This window comes from Dermacentor albipictus, chromosome 7, assembly GCF_038994185.2.
Source record: "Dermacentor albipictus isolate Rhodes 1998 colony chromosome 7, USDA_Dalb.pri_finalv2, whole genome shotgun sequence".
In the NCBI taxonomy this organism is placed as follows: Eukaryota; Metazoa; Arthropoda; class Arachnida; order Ixodida; family Ixodidae; genus Dermacentor; species Dermacentor albipictus.
Genome location: NC_091827.1, coordinates 120605646 through 120624220, shown reverse-complemented (window position 1 = coordinate 120624220; position 18575 = coordinate 120605646). Strand labels below are relative to the sequence as shown.

The window sequence follows — 18575 nt, the reverse complement described above, 5'->3', positions numbered from 1 at the left end:
CATACTCATCTAGTACCCGAAAGCTTGGTTTCACACCTTGTTGCAGTTTTTAGACGTGCAGTCATTAAATAGGACACTTAAACGTTTTTCCCAGCACATTGCGATGCAGTGTTGAGGGTGTGGTTCACTTGAAACTGCACACCTGCGGCAAGTCATGACAGCAACTGAGCCAAGATCTGTATGCACATAAAACTAATCCTCTTCTATGGGAGTGCAGCATAACAGTGCATAATAGAGTGGACGCACTCTTATACATGAAAGGCTTGTGGAAAGGGTGTATTGATATGGAACCTGTGATGCACCACAGCTAGGAAAACTGAAAATCACCACCCACCTCAATTCGTCTTCATCAGTAAAATCATTGGGGGTCTCAGTGTACCTGCATTATATAAAGACATAGGATGTTATACTATTGGTGGATAATGACACCACAATTAGTACAGCTTACATTTCTTGAAAAAGCATAGCAGCCGGGCTTGATATACAGCTGCACAGGTGAATGAAATGACAATGTTGTACATAAACTGTTTCACTGCAGTAACCGTTATGGTAAGCAAACAATGAGGTGCACACCTGGCCACCAGACTCGGACTGGAAGGGCTGTTCAATGACACAGGAGATGGCGGAATGGAGCTGCACAAAAGCACAGATGCATAACAAGTTAAATCACTTGAAGTTTTATGATCTGAAGTTGCACTTATGGAAACAAGACTTAACGTACACGTCCTCTTCTGGGGGCACATTTGATGAAGACCTGAAATATAAAATTTGAGGTGTTTTGATGCAATCCCTGCAGATTTCTCGCCAGGAAAAAGGTAATGTGAAAATTACAATAGCGAAGCTACCAGCGCGGCTGAAGGGAATACATTCTTAAAACACAGATGGTTGGGCAGTCAAAGCAAGTAAAAAGATATTAAACACGGAGAAAGCGGCTTAAAAATAGTGGTAGGATAGGTGACAGTAGTGAAGTTATCAATGCCAGGCTTGAGTTGGCGCAGATGACTACGCAACTAAGTTGCCTTTTTTTCACCTTTCCGCATAATGTGGCGTGTGCCTCAGCATGCCATCCACGATGTCAAAAAGTGGCCACTTCGTGTGGACCTTTGCGGCCTCTCCTCCGGCGCCACTTTTCCGGGCCCCCTCCGACACAATTTTCAGCCATCGATCTTTCACATTTTTAAATTTTGCGGCTGCTTGCGGTCCTGCAGAAATGCCACTGTTTATCACCAAGAAAGGTTGCAAAATGAAAAGATGGGCAACTTGTTTGAGTGCTCAGGCGGCGCTGTACGAAGCGCGCAGCCTGGTACGACATGCGAACCGCTCAGGCAAAATCACCATGCCCGTAGGAAACCGAGATTCCATCTCATTTGCTCCGCAGCACACAGCTAGAGCACTCTAAACGAGCGTGCTCACCCCCGCACATTCCTGCCGACGTGAACATTCAGCGGAAGCTCAGATAAAGAATGAAAACAACTCACCAGTCAGATCGAATGTTTTGCCGATGATCACCCACCGGTTCATTTTGGCGTCCTTGTCTTTATAATCCGGATGGGTTTTATCATATAGAAAGGGGAACAAGCGAACAGTCTCTGGAAATTGCTCCATCATATTCTGCCGGTTCAAATTCATTTTTTACCGTGGATGCACACGAACACGTGGATGCACATAAAGCAGTCGCGGCTGGCTCGGTCGTCGATCGTGGTTCCGCCGCCGCCACTGGAAGTAACTTCGGCAGTGGCCAAGAGGTGGCGCTTAGGAGAAAGCCCGGACGTTTCTCATTGTTTCGCGGCACGCGGCAAGCCGCCGAAAATGGGTCCTCGCCCCATCCTCTGCGCGGCAGACAAAACCGGTTCCACGGCAGGTTTCGCGGCACGCGGCGCGCCGCGCGCGTTTTGCCGCTGGCTCGGCTCCATCTTGCGCGTCCTGAAGGGAGGGGGTGCTGGTTGTTTCCCCGAGTGTCGGGAGATGGCGCTGTCGTGGTCTTCGTTCGCCGACGGCTCTCCCGAGCAGGGGGAAAGGCTCGGCGGCTGCTTACGTGACCCGGGAGGTGCGTCATCCTCGCTCTCGTTCTCGCGGGCGCGTTTCCGAGAAACGGACTGGTCCATTCCTTCGTCGTCCGAGAGGGGAAGCGGCACCTCCACGTGGCTTTCCTGCACGCAGGGGCCGTTCTCGGATGGCGCCGTAGTTGCTGCTGGGGCTGTCGGTGCGGTCGTAGGCACGGTAGGACAGGGGTTGGCAACGTGGGCGCTCGTACACGCAGCCACTCCCCCAGCATGAGAGTGGCGCGACGCTCGAGGTCCTCCCTTGCCCGGAGCTTATCGAGGGTTGCGGGGCCGAGTGTCACCCGGCTCAAGCTGGCATGACGACGATGGCGGACGCGTGGCGGCAGCTCGCCAGGTGGGCGAAACTCCATAATGTGCTGCCGAGGCCTCTTCTCGCGTGCGGGAAGAAAGCCGAAAGCAGCGAAAGGCGCGTCAACGTGCTCCTAAGCGGGCGCAATCATGTGCGACGCCGAAACACGTGGAGGCAATTGAGGCGAAGTCGTCCGAGCGAGGAGCAGCGTGACCTACTCCGATCGCAGCTCAGACGCGACTCACGCGACCTGCCGCAGCCGCACGCACCATTGGTCCGCGCGGCTTCTCTCCCTTTCCCTCGTGCTCGCTCGCGTTCTCCTTTGGGAACGGCGGAGGCGAGAGCGGCGAAGGCACTACAAGCACGGCTCAAATCGCTCACACACCGCGACTGTGCAAGTCGTTTGTTTCTTCGTCCTCCGGCACGAAGGTGGCGTGACTTGTGGCACGAAGGTGGCGTGAGTGATCGGCACGAAGGTGGCGTGACTTGTGCGCTCGAGCCTCGGTGCTGCGGATCCCCTCCACGTGGGCCCCTCTCGGAATGGTTGGATAGGTGTACGGTGCGGATTCTTCTAGACTCCAACCCGCTGTCTCCGATTCGGTGAGGTGTTCCGGTGGCTGTTTTTTGTCCTTGTTTTTTTTCCAGTGTTTAGCTGAGGGTTCCTAGCTTCCTACCTTGTGTAGTGTTAGCTTAAACTTCGGCTAGGCACGGGCGCCACGTGGTTTTTACCGCGATGGTGGCCCCTTCGCGGCTTCGGCCGCTTACGTTTTTCGGGCGAGTTCCGAAAGGCGCATCCAACGTAGATGTTTGCAAGGCGCTCGTAAAGCGCTTTTCGTTGAACGACCTTAAGTCAGTGCAGGACTTTGGTGCAGGACGGTTTGAGGTAACGTTTAAGAATAAGGCCGCGGTTGATCGCTTCTCAGCTGATCCCGCACTGCAGGTTCGTGATGTGGAAGTTCGGTTTGAGTATAGAGGTGTGCGTGTGAAGTTGGTTAGGGTGTTTGGCTACCCCGCGGATCTTCCGGACCAGGCTCTCGTCTCCGAGCTAGAGGTCTTCGGAAAGGTTCACGGGATCTCCGAAGAATGCGTGCCCGGTTTCCCTGCCGTTGGTACCGGTAACCGGCGCATTCGGATAGAGATGGCGCGGCCCGTTCCTAACCTTCTTCGTGTAGGTGAGCGTGTCGTTCAGTGTGAGTACGAGGGTGTAGTTAGGTTGTGCCGTAGGTGTAACTTGGCAGGACACCACGCCGCCGCGTGCGACACGCCTCAGTGCGCCCGCTGCGAGCAGTTTGGCCACGCGTCCTGCGACGCGGCGTGCGTACGTTGCGGCGGCGACCATGCGGTTTCGGCCTGTAGTGTCCGCACCTACTCGTCAGTAACCGCGCGGCCAGAACAGCAGAAACCTGCCGTCGTGGAAGCGGTTACTTCGCCGGTAGCTGAGACGGTAGCTGAGAGAGCCGGGGCTCCTTGAGCGTGGTCGATGCCGCCGGGAGCAGCGGCGATTCCGTGGACGTTACCGAGGTCGCTCCCCCTTCCGTCACGGCAACGTGCGAGGGGGTAGCGAGCGAGGAGGCTGAAACGACGGTCGCTGCCGCCTCCGTGGCAGGTGCGCCTCTCGCTCCGCCGGTCGGTATCTCTGGCGCGTCCGAACCGCTGACTGGCACGGCTGACACTGCTCGTCGGTCGAACCAAAAGCGTAAGAGCCGGCGCGCACACCGCGCTGGTTCCGCTGCCAGGGCGGCGGCCGCGGAGCGTGAGTCAAGCTCGGACGAAGGTGGCTCCCAGGGCTCGGAGACTGGCGCTCCGGAACTTAAGCGCAGTGCTGTTGAAACATCCGACTCTGATACCGAGGTCTCATCGGACACGGAGGGTTCTCCTCCTTGTCCCAACTGTGGATGGGGACGTTGCGATTGCTCGTTGCTCTCGGACAGAACATAGGAGTCTACTGATGAGGGGTCTCCAAGTTCGGAGACCCTCTCATAAGTAGTCTTTGCTTATTTGTCGTTAGCGGCTAGTATTACCTAATACTAGCCTGCTCTCTATTTATTTTCCTAGCTCTTTTCGTCTTCCTTTGTTTCTACTAGCTTCTAGCTAATCTCTTTCTCCTTAAAATGGCTTCTTCTCTCACTATAGCTACATTTAACTGTCGGGGTTTGTCGCGCGCTTCTAAGCAATTAGAGGTTGTAAATTTTGCTAAATCCAGAAGGGTAGATATTCTCGTATTGCAGGAAACTTACGTTCATAGGCTAGGCCAGATCAGCCACTTCGACCGGATTTTTCGCACTCGGTCTTACTGGAGTTATGGGCGTCTTGCGCTGGAGTTTGAGGTATAGTAGCGGCGCCTGGTGGCGGCGCGGGAAACGACATCTGGGTCGTATCAGCTTGGGTCGTATTGGGCCCTGGCTGTGGCGAAGCACGTTTCTAGGCCGAGTTTTGCGTCGATTCCCACTTTTTTCTGCCCTGTTGCGAGTGCGGAAAGGCTCGTCACTTCTCGCAGACCATGCCGACCACGCTGCGAGCTCGCCGCAGCCTATAGTTTAACGAAAACGGGCTCTCCGTGTGCCGTGGGACGCAATGCTGGGAGCAGACGAAATCGGTGGCGCCGATCCGGAGAGACCTAGCCCAGCCTCGAGAAGGCGTCACCGTTATTACTTCTGCGTCGTGGGCTGCCATGAACAAGAAGGCCTGAATCCCAACATCATTCTGCCGTTTTCCTTCAAGGCCTCACGAAGTGGAGTGTCGGGCGCGCTGCATAGCTGCAGTTCGTCGCGCTGAGTAAGCGAAACTTCGCGCCATGCTGACTGCTTCGCCTGTCTTGAAGCTTGCTTGATTATCTGCGTTCTAATGTTCGGTCTTTTGCACCTACACTCCCGACAGCAGACCGACATAGCAGCAGGCATGGCTGGTAATTCACGATTCGAGACCCGGCCACAGCGACAATTAACAATTCGACCGATGCGAAGTGGTGAAGTGACCAGGTGTGTGCAAATGAGCACAAATGGTCGGGCTCATTCAATGACAATTCACTACTCCACTACGAGCAGCACAGGTTAAGAGAGTTAAATGCGCTCATCCTTGATCTCAAGCCAGCACGTTGAGGCAACGCAGCAAGGCAGTATTGATTGCAGCACATCGATGTTCGAGCGCTGTCATTAAAACCTACATCAAGCGAGCGGCGTACGAGCTCGCGCTGCAGCGCGATTCGCACGTACGTGCGAGCTCATATTCATTGCATCAGTTATTACCAGTTACTAAAAAGGACAGATGGCCGCTACTACAACGCAGGCATAACTACTTGTTTAGCGGCATGCAGTCAACAAAGATTGCAGGAGGCCCGCCGTTTCGCGGCATGTCGAAAGACCGCTGCCATCGCGGCGCGTACGGTCGTGCGCTCGAGCAGTTCGTACATCGCGGCGCGTACCGTCGTGTGCTCGGACAGTTCCGTACACATGATGTCTGCTTATCGCCGCTGTGCATTCATTTATAGCAAGCATTTCCTCGCGTTTGTGCGCCTGAATCTAGCAGCTAGCGTGCAAACCTTACCTGAAGTTCCACTTCTTACGCGACTCGCTTCACTTGCGATTGACACGGCGCTAAAACTTCGCCGCCCAATTCTTGAACGGCGTACACGTATTCGGCACTGCATAATTTCTTGCCTTTACGCAGCGTGCCACCCCCGAAGAAATGTTCGGCGCCCGATATTCGCCGCAGGCCGTGAAACAACATAACCGAAAGTGGCGGGTCCATAGTGTAAACGTGCTTTCCGAAGCAGACGACCGAGCTTGGTACGACCCATTTTAGCGCAGAGGGCGCTTTTTAGCACCTTTTTCGCAGCGCCCCCTGGGCAATGCAAGAGCCCCATGGCGCGACGGGCAGCCGGGGTACGGCCATCGTTTTGATGCCGCATTTCGACGGCCTCGTTATTCGCCATGCCAGGGATTCTGAGGGCCGCGTCTTGTCGGTGGATCTTGATTGTGGCATTCGAATCGTTAATGTGTATGCTCCAAACCAGGCTAGAGAACAGATAGAGTTTTTCGGTACATTAGAACCCTATTTGGTCGGCCCCTCTCGACTAGTTCTAGTAGGCGACTTCAACTGTGTGTTAGAACTGGTTGACCGCCTCTCGCGTAGAGGGACTCCAATAACGAAAGATAAGCGTGGTAATACTGTACTGCGAGACCTCGTCGATGGGCTGGGACTGGTCGATGCTTGGCGCGTACTTCGCCCTGGACAGTCAGGAATGACATGGACAGGGAGGGGTGGGCAGAGCCGCATCGACCGTTTTTACATCTCGTCGTCACTGGCTCCCAGTATGCATTCTTCGTGGTTGATTCCTTCTGCTCTTAGCGACCACAGCTTCCTATTTCTGCGGTTTGCCGATTCTAGCTTAGTACCAAGAGCAAAGAGACCGTGGCGTTTAAATCCACGTCTCCTAAAAGATAGGCAGGCAACCGCAGAGGTATCATCCATACTATTTCGATCGCTTCATAACACAGCGAATCTAAGTGGTACGGAATGGGATGACGTGAAAGTCAGGGTGCGTGAGTGCTTCAGGTCTTGGGGCAGGCGTCGGGCGCGCGAGGAGCGTGAGGAGATAAAAATCGTCTCCGACGCGATCCTCCTGCTCTCGAGGCCACTGTCCGGCGGGCCTGGAGTTGCTCCGGCGCTGGCCTCACTCCGAAAGGAACTTCGCATTCTCCTGCAGCGACGCTGGGATGGCTTGAGGGCCACAACCCGGGCAGAGCTGTGGGAAATGGAAGCGTGGTGCAGCAGAAATGTCCTACGTAAACATCTTTCAAGGAAGAGCACAACTCTCTCTTCCCTAATAGATCCACGCGATAATAGCATAGTCGACTCACCAGACGGAGTGCTTGCACTGGCGAGGCAGTTTTACATGTCTTTGTATGCCGAACCAGTTGCCTCTCCAGCTGTTTTTCCGTTTGCTTTACCAGCTGAGCCGCCGCAAGTGTGCGACCCAGCCATAGATGAGGACGAGCTATTTTCTGCCTTGAAGTCTATGAAGCGTAATCGCAGTCCAGGTTCCGATGGCCTTACAGTCGAGTTTTATGTTAAATTTTGGACAATGTTAGGGAAGCCGTTCACATCACTGGTGAACCGGCTACTCAGTGAAGGGACTTTGTCAGCGTCTCAACGAGAAGGGCTAATCACTCTCCTTTGTAAGGACGAGTCGAGGAGCACTGATCTGCGAGCATGGCGTCCAATCACGCTTCTGAACTGCGATTATAAGCTCATAGCAAAGTGTCTGTGTACGCGACTCACACCAGCGCTCAGCACTGTTTTGGGTCCGTACCAGGCATGCAGTGTCCAGGGGCGCTCTACTCCGCTTCACGGTATAGCATTGAGGGACCTTCTCCTGTGGGCAAACACCAGGAAACTTCCAGGTATTCTTTGCCCCTTTGATCAGGAGAAGGCTTTCGACATTATTAGCCATAGGTACCTTTTCCGTGTTTTGGAAGCGGCTGGTTTTAGTGTGGGTTTTCGGCAGATGGTCCAAGCTTTGTATTCTCGACCGACTTCTGCTGTTGTCATACGGGACCGCGTCTCGGAGGCGTTCATTGTGGGGCGTGGTGTACGGCAGGGGGACCCCCTCTCACCTGCCCTCTACGTGCTCGCTTTTGAACCGCTTCTGCAGAGGTTGTCTTGTGACCGCGGAATTGGCAGGTTCCTACTCCCACCAGGTTCCCCTCCGGTTGCACTATTTGCCTATGCGGATGACTTGTCCATTGTCGTCCCGGACGAAGCCTCAGTTTGCGGCGTCTTGGAGGTCATGGACAGTTACTGCAGGGCGAGTGGTGCAAGGTTGAATAGGTCGAAAAGTGCAGCCATGTACTTGAACTCCACTCCGTCCAGTCCGCAGCCCGTTCATGGTCTCCCCGTGAAAACGCGGCTGCGCATTCTAGGCTTCCAATTCGAACCAGATGGTCTGTCTCCTGAAAACTGGCAACAGGCTAAGGAGAAGCTTGAAACCAGAATTCAGCAGTTCAGCGCGTTGTCATGCCCATTGACTGCTCGAGCGACAATCCTGCGCTCACTTCTGTTTTCATTCCTGACGTATGTGGCGTGTGTGTCTCCTGTTCCAACCCGAACCAAGCTCATCTTGGAGAGGGTTCTCTTTCGCTTCCTTTGGAAGGGTACAACTGGTTGTGTAGCTAGGCGGGTGCTCAAGCTGCCCAGGGATAAGGGAGGACTCGGAATTCCCGACCTGGGCATCGTGGCTACCGCACTACACGTCAGATGGACCCAGGTCGCTCTTAACTCGGATATGCTCCTGACTCGAAGCTTTACCTCGTTTTTCCTTAGCACCCGACTCCGCTTGTTTTCGCAGAGCACATTTTCCCACTGTGCTCCTCGTTCAGGAACCCCATCCACCATTTATGCGGCGGCTGCCAACTCTTTGGTCAGCCTCCGCACGGTTCGCCCCGACATCGACGTAGTTTCAACTCCACTCCAAGAGTTAGTAGACATCCTCACCCCAGGCCTCCCCCCGCATTGCCATATGTATGACCTGTCCATTCACAGGCCAAACTGGAAGCTCATCACGGCCAGTTTCCTCGACGCTAGGCGTGCCACTTTCATGTATCGCCTGGCGCGAGGGTGCCTGCCGTTGGGCTACAGGCCCTTCACAGCCGTCCCGGTTCGTGGAGCGTGCCCGTTCTGTGGCGCTCGTGAGGACACGGTTCATGCGTTTGCGCAGTGTTTGCTTCCTGCAGCTATTCTCCGTAGGATTGCTAGTCTTTTTAATCTCCCAGGCATTCCTTAACAGACAGTCCGATTTTTGCACCCTTTGCCTAATCAGGCGGTCAACCAGTTCGTGCTTCTCCTCGCTGAGTGCTCCTACCAAGTTTGGTTGGCACGCCGCGATGCAGTTTTCGGGGGGAGGGCGCCGTGCCTTCACGAAGTGCTTGCGAAAGCACGGAAGGAGGTCTGGTTCCATCTCACCCGGGAGCGGCACCGCTTGGGCGAGAAGAAGTTTCTCGAAGTGTGGGCCCGTCCTGCGGTAATTTTTGATGAGTCAGGCGGAAAGCTTTCCATTAAGTTATGATGCATGCTCCTAAGGTCGCTCGACTCGGCCGTGTGTGTCAGTCGATCTACGGGGTTTTGTTTGGTTCAGTGGAACCCAGAGCTAGAACCGGTGGCGGCGCACCCTTGGTTGGTCGCGCTGCTCCGCGGACGGCTTTGGTGCTCTGCATGGTTGTATGCCTTGGCCTCTTTTGCGCCGAGGCAGTCCGAAGGTCAGTCAGGCTCGAGTCCTGTACGACCAGCACGGCTGTTTGTGTGTTGCGTGCGGTAACTTTGTGTTGCTGCACCACAACAGCCCCCTTGTCCGGGAAGGACCGTTGGCCCGAACCAAGTCCCCCCACCCAGTCAACCCGGGTTGTGGGGGAGTACCGGGGTCGACGTATCGGATGATGATGGGTTGATGAGATATGTATGCTCATGGACGCGGTGCCTTCAAAGGTGCCAAGTCCTCCTCCCATCTGACAACGGTACATCGCGACTGTGCAAGTCGTTGGTTTTTCAGTCTACGCATACGCATCAACAGCACCAGCATGTCCGGACGCGGCAAAGGTGGCAAGGCGAAGGGCAAGAGCAAGACGCGTTCCAGCCGCGCGGGTCTGCAGTTTCCCGTGGGCCGTATCCACCGTCTCCTGCGCAAGGGAAACTACGCCGAGCGCGTCGGAGCGGGCGCTCCCGTCTACCTCGCGGCCGTCCTCGAGTACCTGGCTGCCGAAGTGCTCGAGCTCGCTGGCAATGCGGCTCGTGACAACAAGAAGACCAGGATCATCCCCCGCCACCTGCAGCTCGCCATCCGCAACGACGAGGAGCTGAACAAGCTGCTCTCCGGCGTGACGATCGCGCAGGGCGGCGTCTTGCCCAACATCCAAGCTGTGCTTCTCCCAAAGAAGACCGAGCAGAATGCGTAAGCGAGCTCCCAGCCGCCGGATTACAGTCGCGCTCGTCGCACAACCCAACGGTCCTTGTCAGGACCACCGAAATGCGTGTGATGGCAGGGTTTTGCTTGGCAATCCCGTTCTCTGCGCCCGTTTCCCTCTGTTTGAATTATCGCAACCGTGCCTCTTGAACTGACGTAGCTGCTAGCTAGCTGGCATGTCAGTGCACGAATGCAGATTGAAAGCGAGCTTCAGGGTCTCCGGGGGCGCACAGGCACGAGCCTCACTGCAATTCGCCTAGTGGAATGTGATAGGCGATTGGGCCCTTAAAAACAAACAACAAATGGGCCATATCCGCAACCAGCATGCACTCACTTATGAGCCAGGCAGGTATGCATGAGGAACGTGAACAAACTCACGCATGGCATTCCAATACACGAAAGCTTGCACGCAACATCGGCCGCATTAATTTCGTTTTCGGGCGCGGCTTCTTCACATGAATGCGCGAACCCTTTCGCAACGAACACGCATTTTGTTTCTTTTTTCCTTTTCCTCTCTCTCTTCTTGTTCGTGCTCGAGCGCGCGCAATACTTACCATATGCAGACCAAACGAGGCAACACCTCGCAGCGGCAGCCCACCACAGACACACACACACACAAAAATATTAATAATAAAAAACAACAACAAAAGATACAGACCGATGATGATGATATGTAGTGTTTATTGGCGCAAGGGCCAAGTGTGGCCAAAGAGCGCCAAGGCAGTGTTCATAAGTTCGCAATGTAATTATGAGTTCTGTGGGGTTAATGTAAAGTGGCTGCATAGGGGCCTTAAAATAGTCGCTCTAGGGTGCGTAAAATCTATATGTAATAAGATTATGTGGATGACAAATGACGTGTTCTATGTGTAATAAAATCCATCGTGAAAGAGTGATGCAATACAGAAAATATATTAGATGGTGAAATTACCTGGAGCACCACTGCCTCGCCAGAGCCCTTGAAACACAAAGGCCTAGAGGCATGTGCTATATGAAACAGATATTACAGTGGCATCCTCTAAACAGAGGAGACGCTACGAGTGTGTGGGGCTAATAACATGTAATACAATATCTTTCAGGAAGCCCAGGACTGCGCTGGAGTCAAACAGCGGTTCTGGGCCTAGTAACATTACTGGATGAAGGGGGATGTGCTGGCGGTATGCTAAGGGAAAATGTTTCTTTTAGATTCGGCTTTCCGACACTCCAGAAGGACGTGGAGGACGGTGAGCCTCTCCCCGCATCTACCACAGGTTGGAGGATCGTGTCCGGTGAGTAAAAAGTTATGTGTGCCAAATGTGTGTCCTATTCTTAGACGAGAGAATAGGACATCTGTCCGGCGTGATTTAGTTGCGGAAGGCCAGAATCCTAACTGTGGCTTTATCACGTGGAGCTTATTATTTGTTTCCGCGTCCCATAGCCGCTGCCACTGGTTCCGTAGTTTCCTCCGTAAGAAGGGCTTCAGGTCTGTGACAGGAACTGCAGCGGTGGGATTAGCAGAATGCGATGCAGCTGACGTGGCCATCTGGTCCGCAAAAACGTTACCTTCGATGCCCCTATGACCTGGCACCCAGCATATGATGACATGCTGATTACCTATATACGCTTTACACAGAGCAGAATAAAGTTCGTTAATTACCGGATTTTTGTGGTTAGAGAATGCCATCAAGGCCTTCACAACACTAAGGGAATCCGTATATATGACTGCTTTCTGGAGTTTTGATTTCCTGATATACTTCACAGCCGACAGTAGTGCGTAAGCCTCAGCCGTAAAGACACTAGTTTCCGCATGCAGTACATCGGTTTCCGAGAAGGATGGCCCGACGGCTACGTAGGACACCCCGTCGTGTGACTTCGATGCGTCTGTGTAGAACTCCGTGCAGGAGTGTTTGTGCTGGATGATGATGATGATGTGTGGTTTTTTGTGGCGCAAGGGCCAGGTTTGGCCAAAGAGCGCCATGACAAGTGTTAATGTTGACGGTGTATTATGAAGATGTGACTTGGCTGTAGAGTGGCCTAAAATATTCGCTGTAAAGTGCGTAAAATCTACGTACCATAAAATTATGGCGATGACTAATGAATACTATGTACATTAAAATCCATCGTAAAAGAATGATGCAAAATAGAAAATATATAAGATTCTAAAATTCACTAGAGCACCACTGCCTCGTTAGAGCCCTTGAGACACAAGGGCCTAGAGGCATGTGCTACATAAAAGAAATTTTCACAGCGGCATCCTCTGGAAAGAGGAGACGCTATGAGTGTGTGGGGCTTATAACATGTAATACAAAATCTTTCAGGTAGCCCAGGACTGCGCTGGAGTCAAACAGCGGTTCTGGGCCTAGTAACATTACTGGATGAAGGGGGATGCGCTGCCGATATGCTAAGGGAAAATGCTTCTTTCTTTCATGTTCCGCTTCCCGACACTCCAGGAGGACGTGGAGGACGGTCAGCCTCTCCCCGCATCTACCACAGGTTGGAGGCTCGTTTCCGGTGAGTAAAAAGTTATGTGTGCCAAATGTGTGTCCTATTCTTAGACGACAGAATAGGACATCTGTCCGGCGTGATTTTGTTACTGAAGGCCAGAATCCTAACTGTGGCTTTATCACGTGGAGCTTATTATTTGTTTCCGCGTCCCATAACCGTTGCCACTGGTTCCGTAGTTTCCTCCGTAAGAATGGCTTCAGGTCCGTGACAGGAACTGCAGCGGTGGGATTAGCAGAATGCGATGTAACTGACGTGGCCATCTGGTCCGCAAGAACGTTACCTTCGATGCCCCTATGACCTGGCACCCAGCATATGATGACATGCTGATTACCTATATATGCTTTACACAGAGCAGAATAAAGTTCGTTAATTACTGGATTTTTGTGGTTAGAGAAAGCCATCAAGGCCTTCACAACACTAAGGGAATCCGTATATATGACTGCTTTCTGGAGTTTTGATTTCCTTATATGCTTCACAGCCGACAGTAGTGCGTAAGCCTCAGCCGTAAAGATACTAGTTTCCGCATGCACTACATCGGTTTCCGAGAAGGATGGCCCGACGGCTGCATAGGACACCCCGTCGTGTGACTTCGATGCGTCTGTGTAGAACTCCGTGCAGGAGTGTTTGTGCTGGAGTTCCCGGAAATGCATCTGGATTTCAATCTCTGGAGCGTTTTTTGTAACTTCCATGAAAGATGTATCGCATTGTATCAACTGCCACTCCCAAGGAGGTAGCAGCTTGGCTGGATGCATTAGGCGAAGTTCGAGGATTGGAACATGCATTTCATGACTAAGCTCCCTCACACGCAGCGAGAAAGGCTGTCTTACGGAAGGACGATTACGAAATAGTGTAGCACTTGTCATATCATTAATGGTGTTAAAACAGAGATGTTCGGGATTAGAGTGGACTTTCAAAAAATATGTTTGGCTGATGTATGTTCTCTGGATATGAAGTGACCACTCATTCGATTCTGCATATAAACTTTGTACGGGACTCGTTCTGAAAGCTCCTGTGGCTAAACGGATGCCCAGATGGTGAACAGGGTCTAGCATCTTTAGTGCGCTCGGGGCGGCAGAGTGATAAATGACGGCACCGTAGTCTAGTCGTGATCGAATGAGGCTTTTATATAGATTCATTAAACACTTCCTGTCACTACCCCACGTAGTCTGGGAAAGAAGTTTCATTATGTTCATTGTTTTCAGACATTTTTCTTTAAGATGTTTAATGTGGGGGACGAAAGTGAGTCTGTAGTCAAGTATGACACCTAGAAATTTATGTTCTTTGTTTACAGGTATCTGTTGTCCACACACTTCCAAGCAGGGATCCGGAACCAAGCATCTCTTCCTTGTGAACAAAACACAAGAACTCTTATGAGGATTGATTTTGAATCCATTTTTCTCTGCCCAGCCTGACACCTTGTTCAAACCATGCTGTACCTGTCTCTCGCACACTGCGAGATTACAGGATTTGAAACCGATTTGAATGTCGTCCACATAGACGGAATACAAAATGGCCGGTGGTAAGGAAGCATGAAGTGATGTCATCTTAACAATAAAGAGTGTGCAACTGAGCACGCCACCCTGGGGTACACCGGTTTCTTGTGCAAAAGGACGTGACAGCACATTGCCTACTTTCACCCGGAAGGTACGATTGGACAAGTAGCTTTTTATTATGTTTAGCATATTACCATGTATGCCCATTTCTGACAAATCTTTCAAGATTCCGTAGCGCCAGGTCGTATCGTACGCCTTCTCCATATCGAGGAATATCGATAGGAAGAACTGTTTGTGTACAAACGCGTCACGAATATGTCCTTCAATACGTACAAGATGGTCGGTTGTGCAGCGCCCTTCTCGGAAGCCACACTGAAAGGGATCAAGCATTTTGTTTTGTTCAAGGAAATGGATGAGTCGCCGATTTATCATTTTTTCAAATACCTTACACATGCAGCTTGTGAGGGCTATCGGGCGGTAACTTGCCACTGAAGAAGGGTCTTTCCCTTGTTTCAAAACAGGGACCACAATGGCTTCTTTCCATGCCGTTGGGAGGTACCCTGCGTCCCAGATAGTGTTGAAGAGTGTAAGTAGTGTTACTTGTGTGTCATTGTGTAAGTTTTTGAGCATTGCATACATGATTCTGTCGGATCCCGGTGCAGAGGTCTTGCATGCGCTCAAGGCAGCTTTCAACTCGGCAGCACTAAAAGGGCAATTGTACGGTTCATTCTGTCGGCATTTATTGGTGAGTGGCTTGCATTCTTCTATTTGTTTATATTTTAGGAAGGATTGTGAATAATGATTTGAGCTTGATACACTCTCAAAGTGTTCCCCCAGTGAGTCGGCTTGATCTTTCAGTGTATCGCCCTGTGTATTTACTAGTGGGAGTGAATATGTTTGCCACCCTCTAATTCTATTTACGCGGTTCCAGACTTTCGCCTCATCTGTAAACGAGTTAATACTTGATAAAAAGTTCTGCCAACTTTCTCTTCTGGCCTGCCTGCGGGTTCTCCTGCCTTGAGATTTTACTTTCTTAAAGTTGATAAGATTCTCTGCAGTGGGGGAAGCGCGTAGCAACCCCCACGCTTTGTTCTGTTTCTTACGAGCAATCCTACATTCCTCGTTCCACCACGGGACACGCCGTCTGCATCCCAAACCGCTTCCTTCAGATATGCATTTAGATGCGGCATCTATTATGAACGCTGTAAAATACTCCACAGCGGCGTCGATTTCTAGAGAAGACATATCAGCCCATGAGAGTCTAGATAGATTTCGAAATTTCTCCCAGTCGGCTGTATCTATCTTCCACCTAGGAACTTGTGGGGGAAATTCATTTTCTTTAGATGTTCTTAGCAGTACGGGGAAGTGATCGCTCCCGTAAGGATTGCTCGTAACTTCCCATTTGAGTTCAGGCAGTATAGACGCGGAAACTATACTAAGGTCTATTGACGAAAAGGATCTGTTTGCAAGAGAGTAATATGTGGGTTCTTTCGTATTTAGAAGGCACGCTCCAGAAGAAAAAAGGAACTGTTCAACGAGACGACCTCGCGCATCGATGCGAGAGTCTCCCCACAAGGTGCTATGCGCATTGAAATCGCCAAGAACAACATAGGGTTCTGGCAATTCATCTACATAGGATTGAAATTCATGTTTCGTTAATTTGTAATGTGGGGGTATGTAAAGAGAGCTAATGGTGATGAGTTTGTTTAGGAGAACAGCTCGAACCGCCACTGCTTCGAGAGGCGTTTGAAGCTGTAAACGTTGACACGCAATGCTCTTATGGATAACAATGGCGACACCGCCCGATGATGCGACAGCATCATCGCGATCTTTGCGATAAGTTATGTACTCTCGGAGAAACTTTGTATGTTTGGATTTTAGGTGTGTTTCCTGTAAACACAGCACTTTTGGATTGTGTTTTTGAATGAGTTCCTGCATATCATCTAGGTTTCTAAGAAGACCTCTGATGTTCCATTGAATTATTTGTGTATCCATATTGGAAGTGAATAGGTGCTGTGCGTCAGGAAACGGATGTTATGCCTTAGATTACAGAGCTCTTTCGAGGCCCTGTAATCGGGGTTTTGCCCTTTCTGGAGCGTTCGAGGGAGCCTCGCCGCTCCTTGGGCGCTTGGTGCGCCTTGAGGCTAGGTGTAGTGTCCATTGCCTCTAGTGAGGCGCCGGACACATGCTCTTGCGAGCGAGTTTTCTGTGAGGGTCCTGCCTCGGAAGGCAAGATCCCTGCGCCCACCAGCCCGGAGGTCGATGGGGCTCCCTGAGGGATCTGGCTGCGCCGGCTGTTGCCAGCGCTGGACGGGGCCGGGGAGGTGGGGGTAGCCTCGGCTGCGCCCACCTTCGGGGTAGTTGGCCCCGCCTGTTGTGTTGGCGTAGCAGCGGTAGCTGCAGTCGCCGAGGGGGCGGATGGCGTCACTGCCGCCTCACTGGGTTTGGGTCGGACAGCCGCCGGAGGCCGTTGTGGCGCTGCCCCCTGACGCGCCACTTCGGCAAAGGTGTGCTTTGGCAGGAAAGATACCCGCCTGCGTGCTTCTTTGAAACTTATGTTTTCTTTTACTTTAATCGTAACTATTTCCTTTTCTTTCTTCCAAGATGGGCACGACCGCGAGTATGCAGCGTGCTCGCCTTCACAGTTTACGCAGTGGAGAGAGTTTTCACAAGATTCAGCAGTGTGCTCATTAGCACTGCATTTAGCGCAGGTTTGGCGGCCTCGGCAGCTCTGTGAGCTGTGACCAAAACGCTGGCATTTGAAGCAACGCAGGGGATTCGGGATGTATGGCCGAACACGGAGCTTGATATACCCGGCCTCGATGGAGTCGGGCAGGACACTTGTGTTAAAAGTGAGTATCAGATGTTTGGTCTGTATTTCCTTGTTGTCACGCCTCATCTTAATTCGCTTAACGTTGATGACGTTCTGCTCACTGAAGCCCTCCAAGATCTCAGCCTCAGTCAGCTCCAAGAGATCATCATCGGAGACCACGCCACGGGTGGTATTCATAGTTCGATGCGGAGTTACTGTCACTTTGGCGTCGCCAAATGATACTAGCTTGGGTAGGTTTTCATATTGCTTCAGGTTGCGGAGCTCCAAGAGGAGATCACCACTTGCCATTCTGGATGCCTTGTAACCTGTACCAAGAACTTGGGTCAGAGACTTGGATACAAGAAATGGTGAGATTGCTCTTACGGGTTTGTTTGGTGTTTCGGAGTGGACTACGTGGAAGCGTGGAAAAGTTTCTTTTTGACGGGCGAAAAATTCTAAAACATCATCGGTGCGCCCCCTCTTCAGGGAGCGATCAAGTAGTGGGGGAAAGGAGGTAGCCATATGAGATTGTAATTTCGGCAGTAACGCCAGCCATCCACCGTGGAGTCCTACAAGGGGACGCTGCAGGCCTGTGAAACACAGCTTGCAAACGCCAGCTGTACATTACCACTATAACCAAATATGAAATAACCTAGGTTGGTTATTCACACAAGGTAACCCTTGCTGCCTGGAAAAATTGGAAGTAAGCGGAAGCTAGGAGAAGACAGGAAAGATGAAAAGTAAGAGAAAGACGAAGGCTGGAGGGAGAGAGAGACAGGAAAAGGCAACTACCGATTTCCCCCGGGTGGGTCAGTCCGGGGGTGCCGTCTACGTGAAGCCGAGGCCAAAGGGGTGTGTTGCCTCCGCCGGGGGGCCTTAAAGGTCCGAACACCCAGCATCGGCTCAACCCCCAGGATCCCCTTTTCCCCGGACACGGCTAAGCCACGCACGGTTAAACGCGGGAGGGTCCAACCCTCGTGTGCTCGGGTACGTGGTGTCGCAACACACCAAACGCCTGCTGACGCAGACGCCCCTGCGGGGGTTTGTGCTGGAGTTCCCGGAAATGCATCTGGATTTCAATCTCTGGAGCGTTTTTTGTAACTTCCATGAAAGATGTATCGCATTGTATCAACTGCCACTCCCAAGCAGGTAGCAGCTTGGCTGGATGCATTAGGCGAAGTTCGAGGAGTGGAACATGCATTTCAGGACTAAGCTCCCTCACACGCAGCGAGAAAGGTTGTCTTACGGAAGGACGATTACGAAATAGTGTAGCATATGTTATATCATTAATAGCGTTAAAACAGAGATGTTCGGGATTAGAGTGGACTTTCAAAAAATATGTTTGGCTGATGTATGTTCTCTGGATATGAAGTGACCACTCATTTGATTCTGCATATAAGCTTTGTACGGGACTCGTTCTGAAAGCTCCAGTGGCTAAACGGATACCCAGATGGTGAACAGGGTCTAGCATCTTTAGTGCGCT

The 18575-nt window shown here is 51.9% G+C and overlaps 1 protein-coding gene and 1 long non-coding RNA gene across 2 annotated transcripts in view; one reads left to right on the top strand and one right to left on the bottom strand.

The window, feature by feature from the left end:
• LOC135909576 (uncharacterized) overlaps window positions 1–18575 on the bottom strand; it is a 71707-nt gene that overhangs the window by 674 nt on the left and 52458 nt on the right. Inside the window, exons 2-5 of the mRNA XM_070522633.1 lie at window positions 722–754; window positions 574–633; window positions 449–487; window positions 335–379 (exon numbers count right to left, since the gene is read on the bottom strand). Coding sequence (XP_070378734.1) covers window positions 335–379; window positions 449–487; window positions 574–633; window positions 722–754 — 177 coding nt within the window. The remainder of the gene's footprint in view (window positions 1–334; window positions 380–448; window positions 488–573; window positions 634–721; window positions 755–18575) is intronic.
• LOC135909591 (uncharacterized) lies at window positions 10083–14122 on the top strand. Its single transcript, XR_011507245.1, has 4 exons — window positions 10083–10294; window positions 11489–11571; window positions 12733–12793; window positions 14079–14122. It is a non-coding gene; the product is annotated as an uncharacterized lncRNA (long non-coding RNA).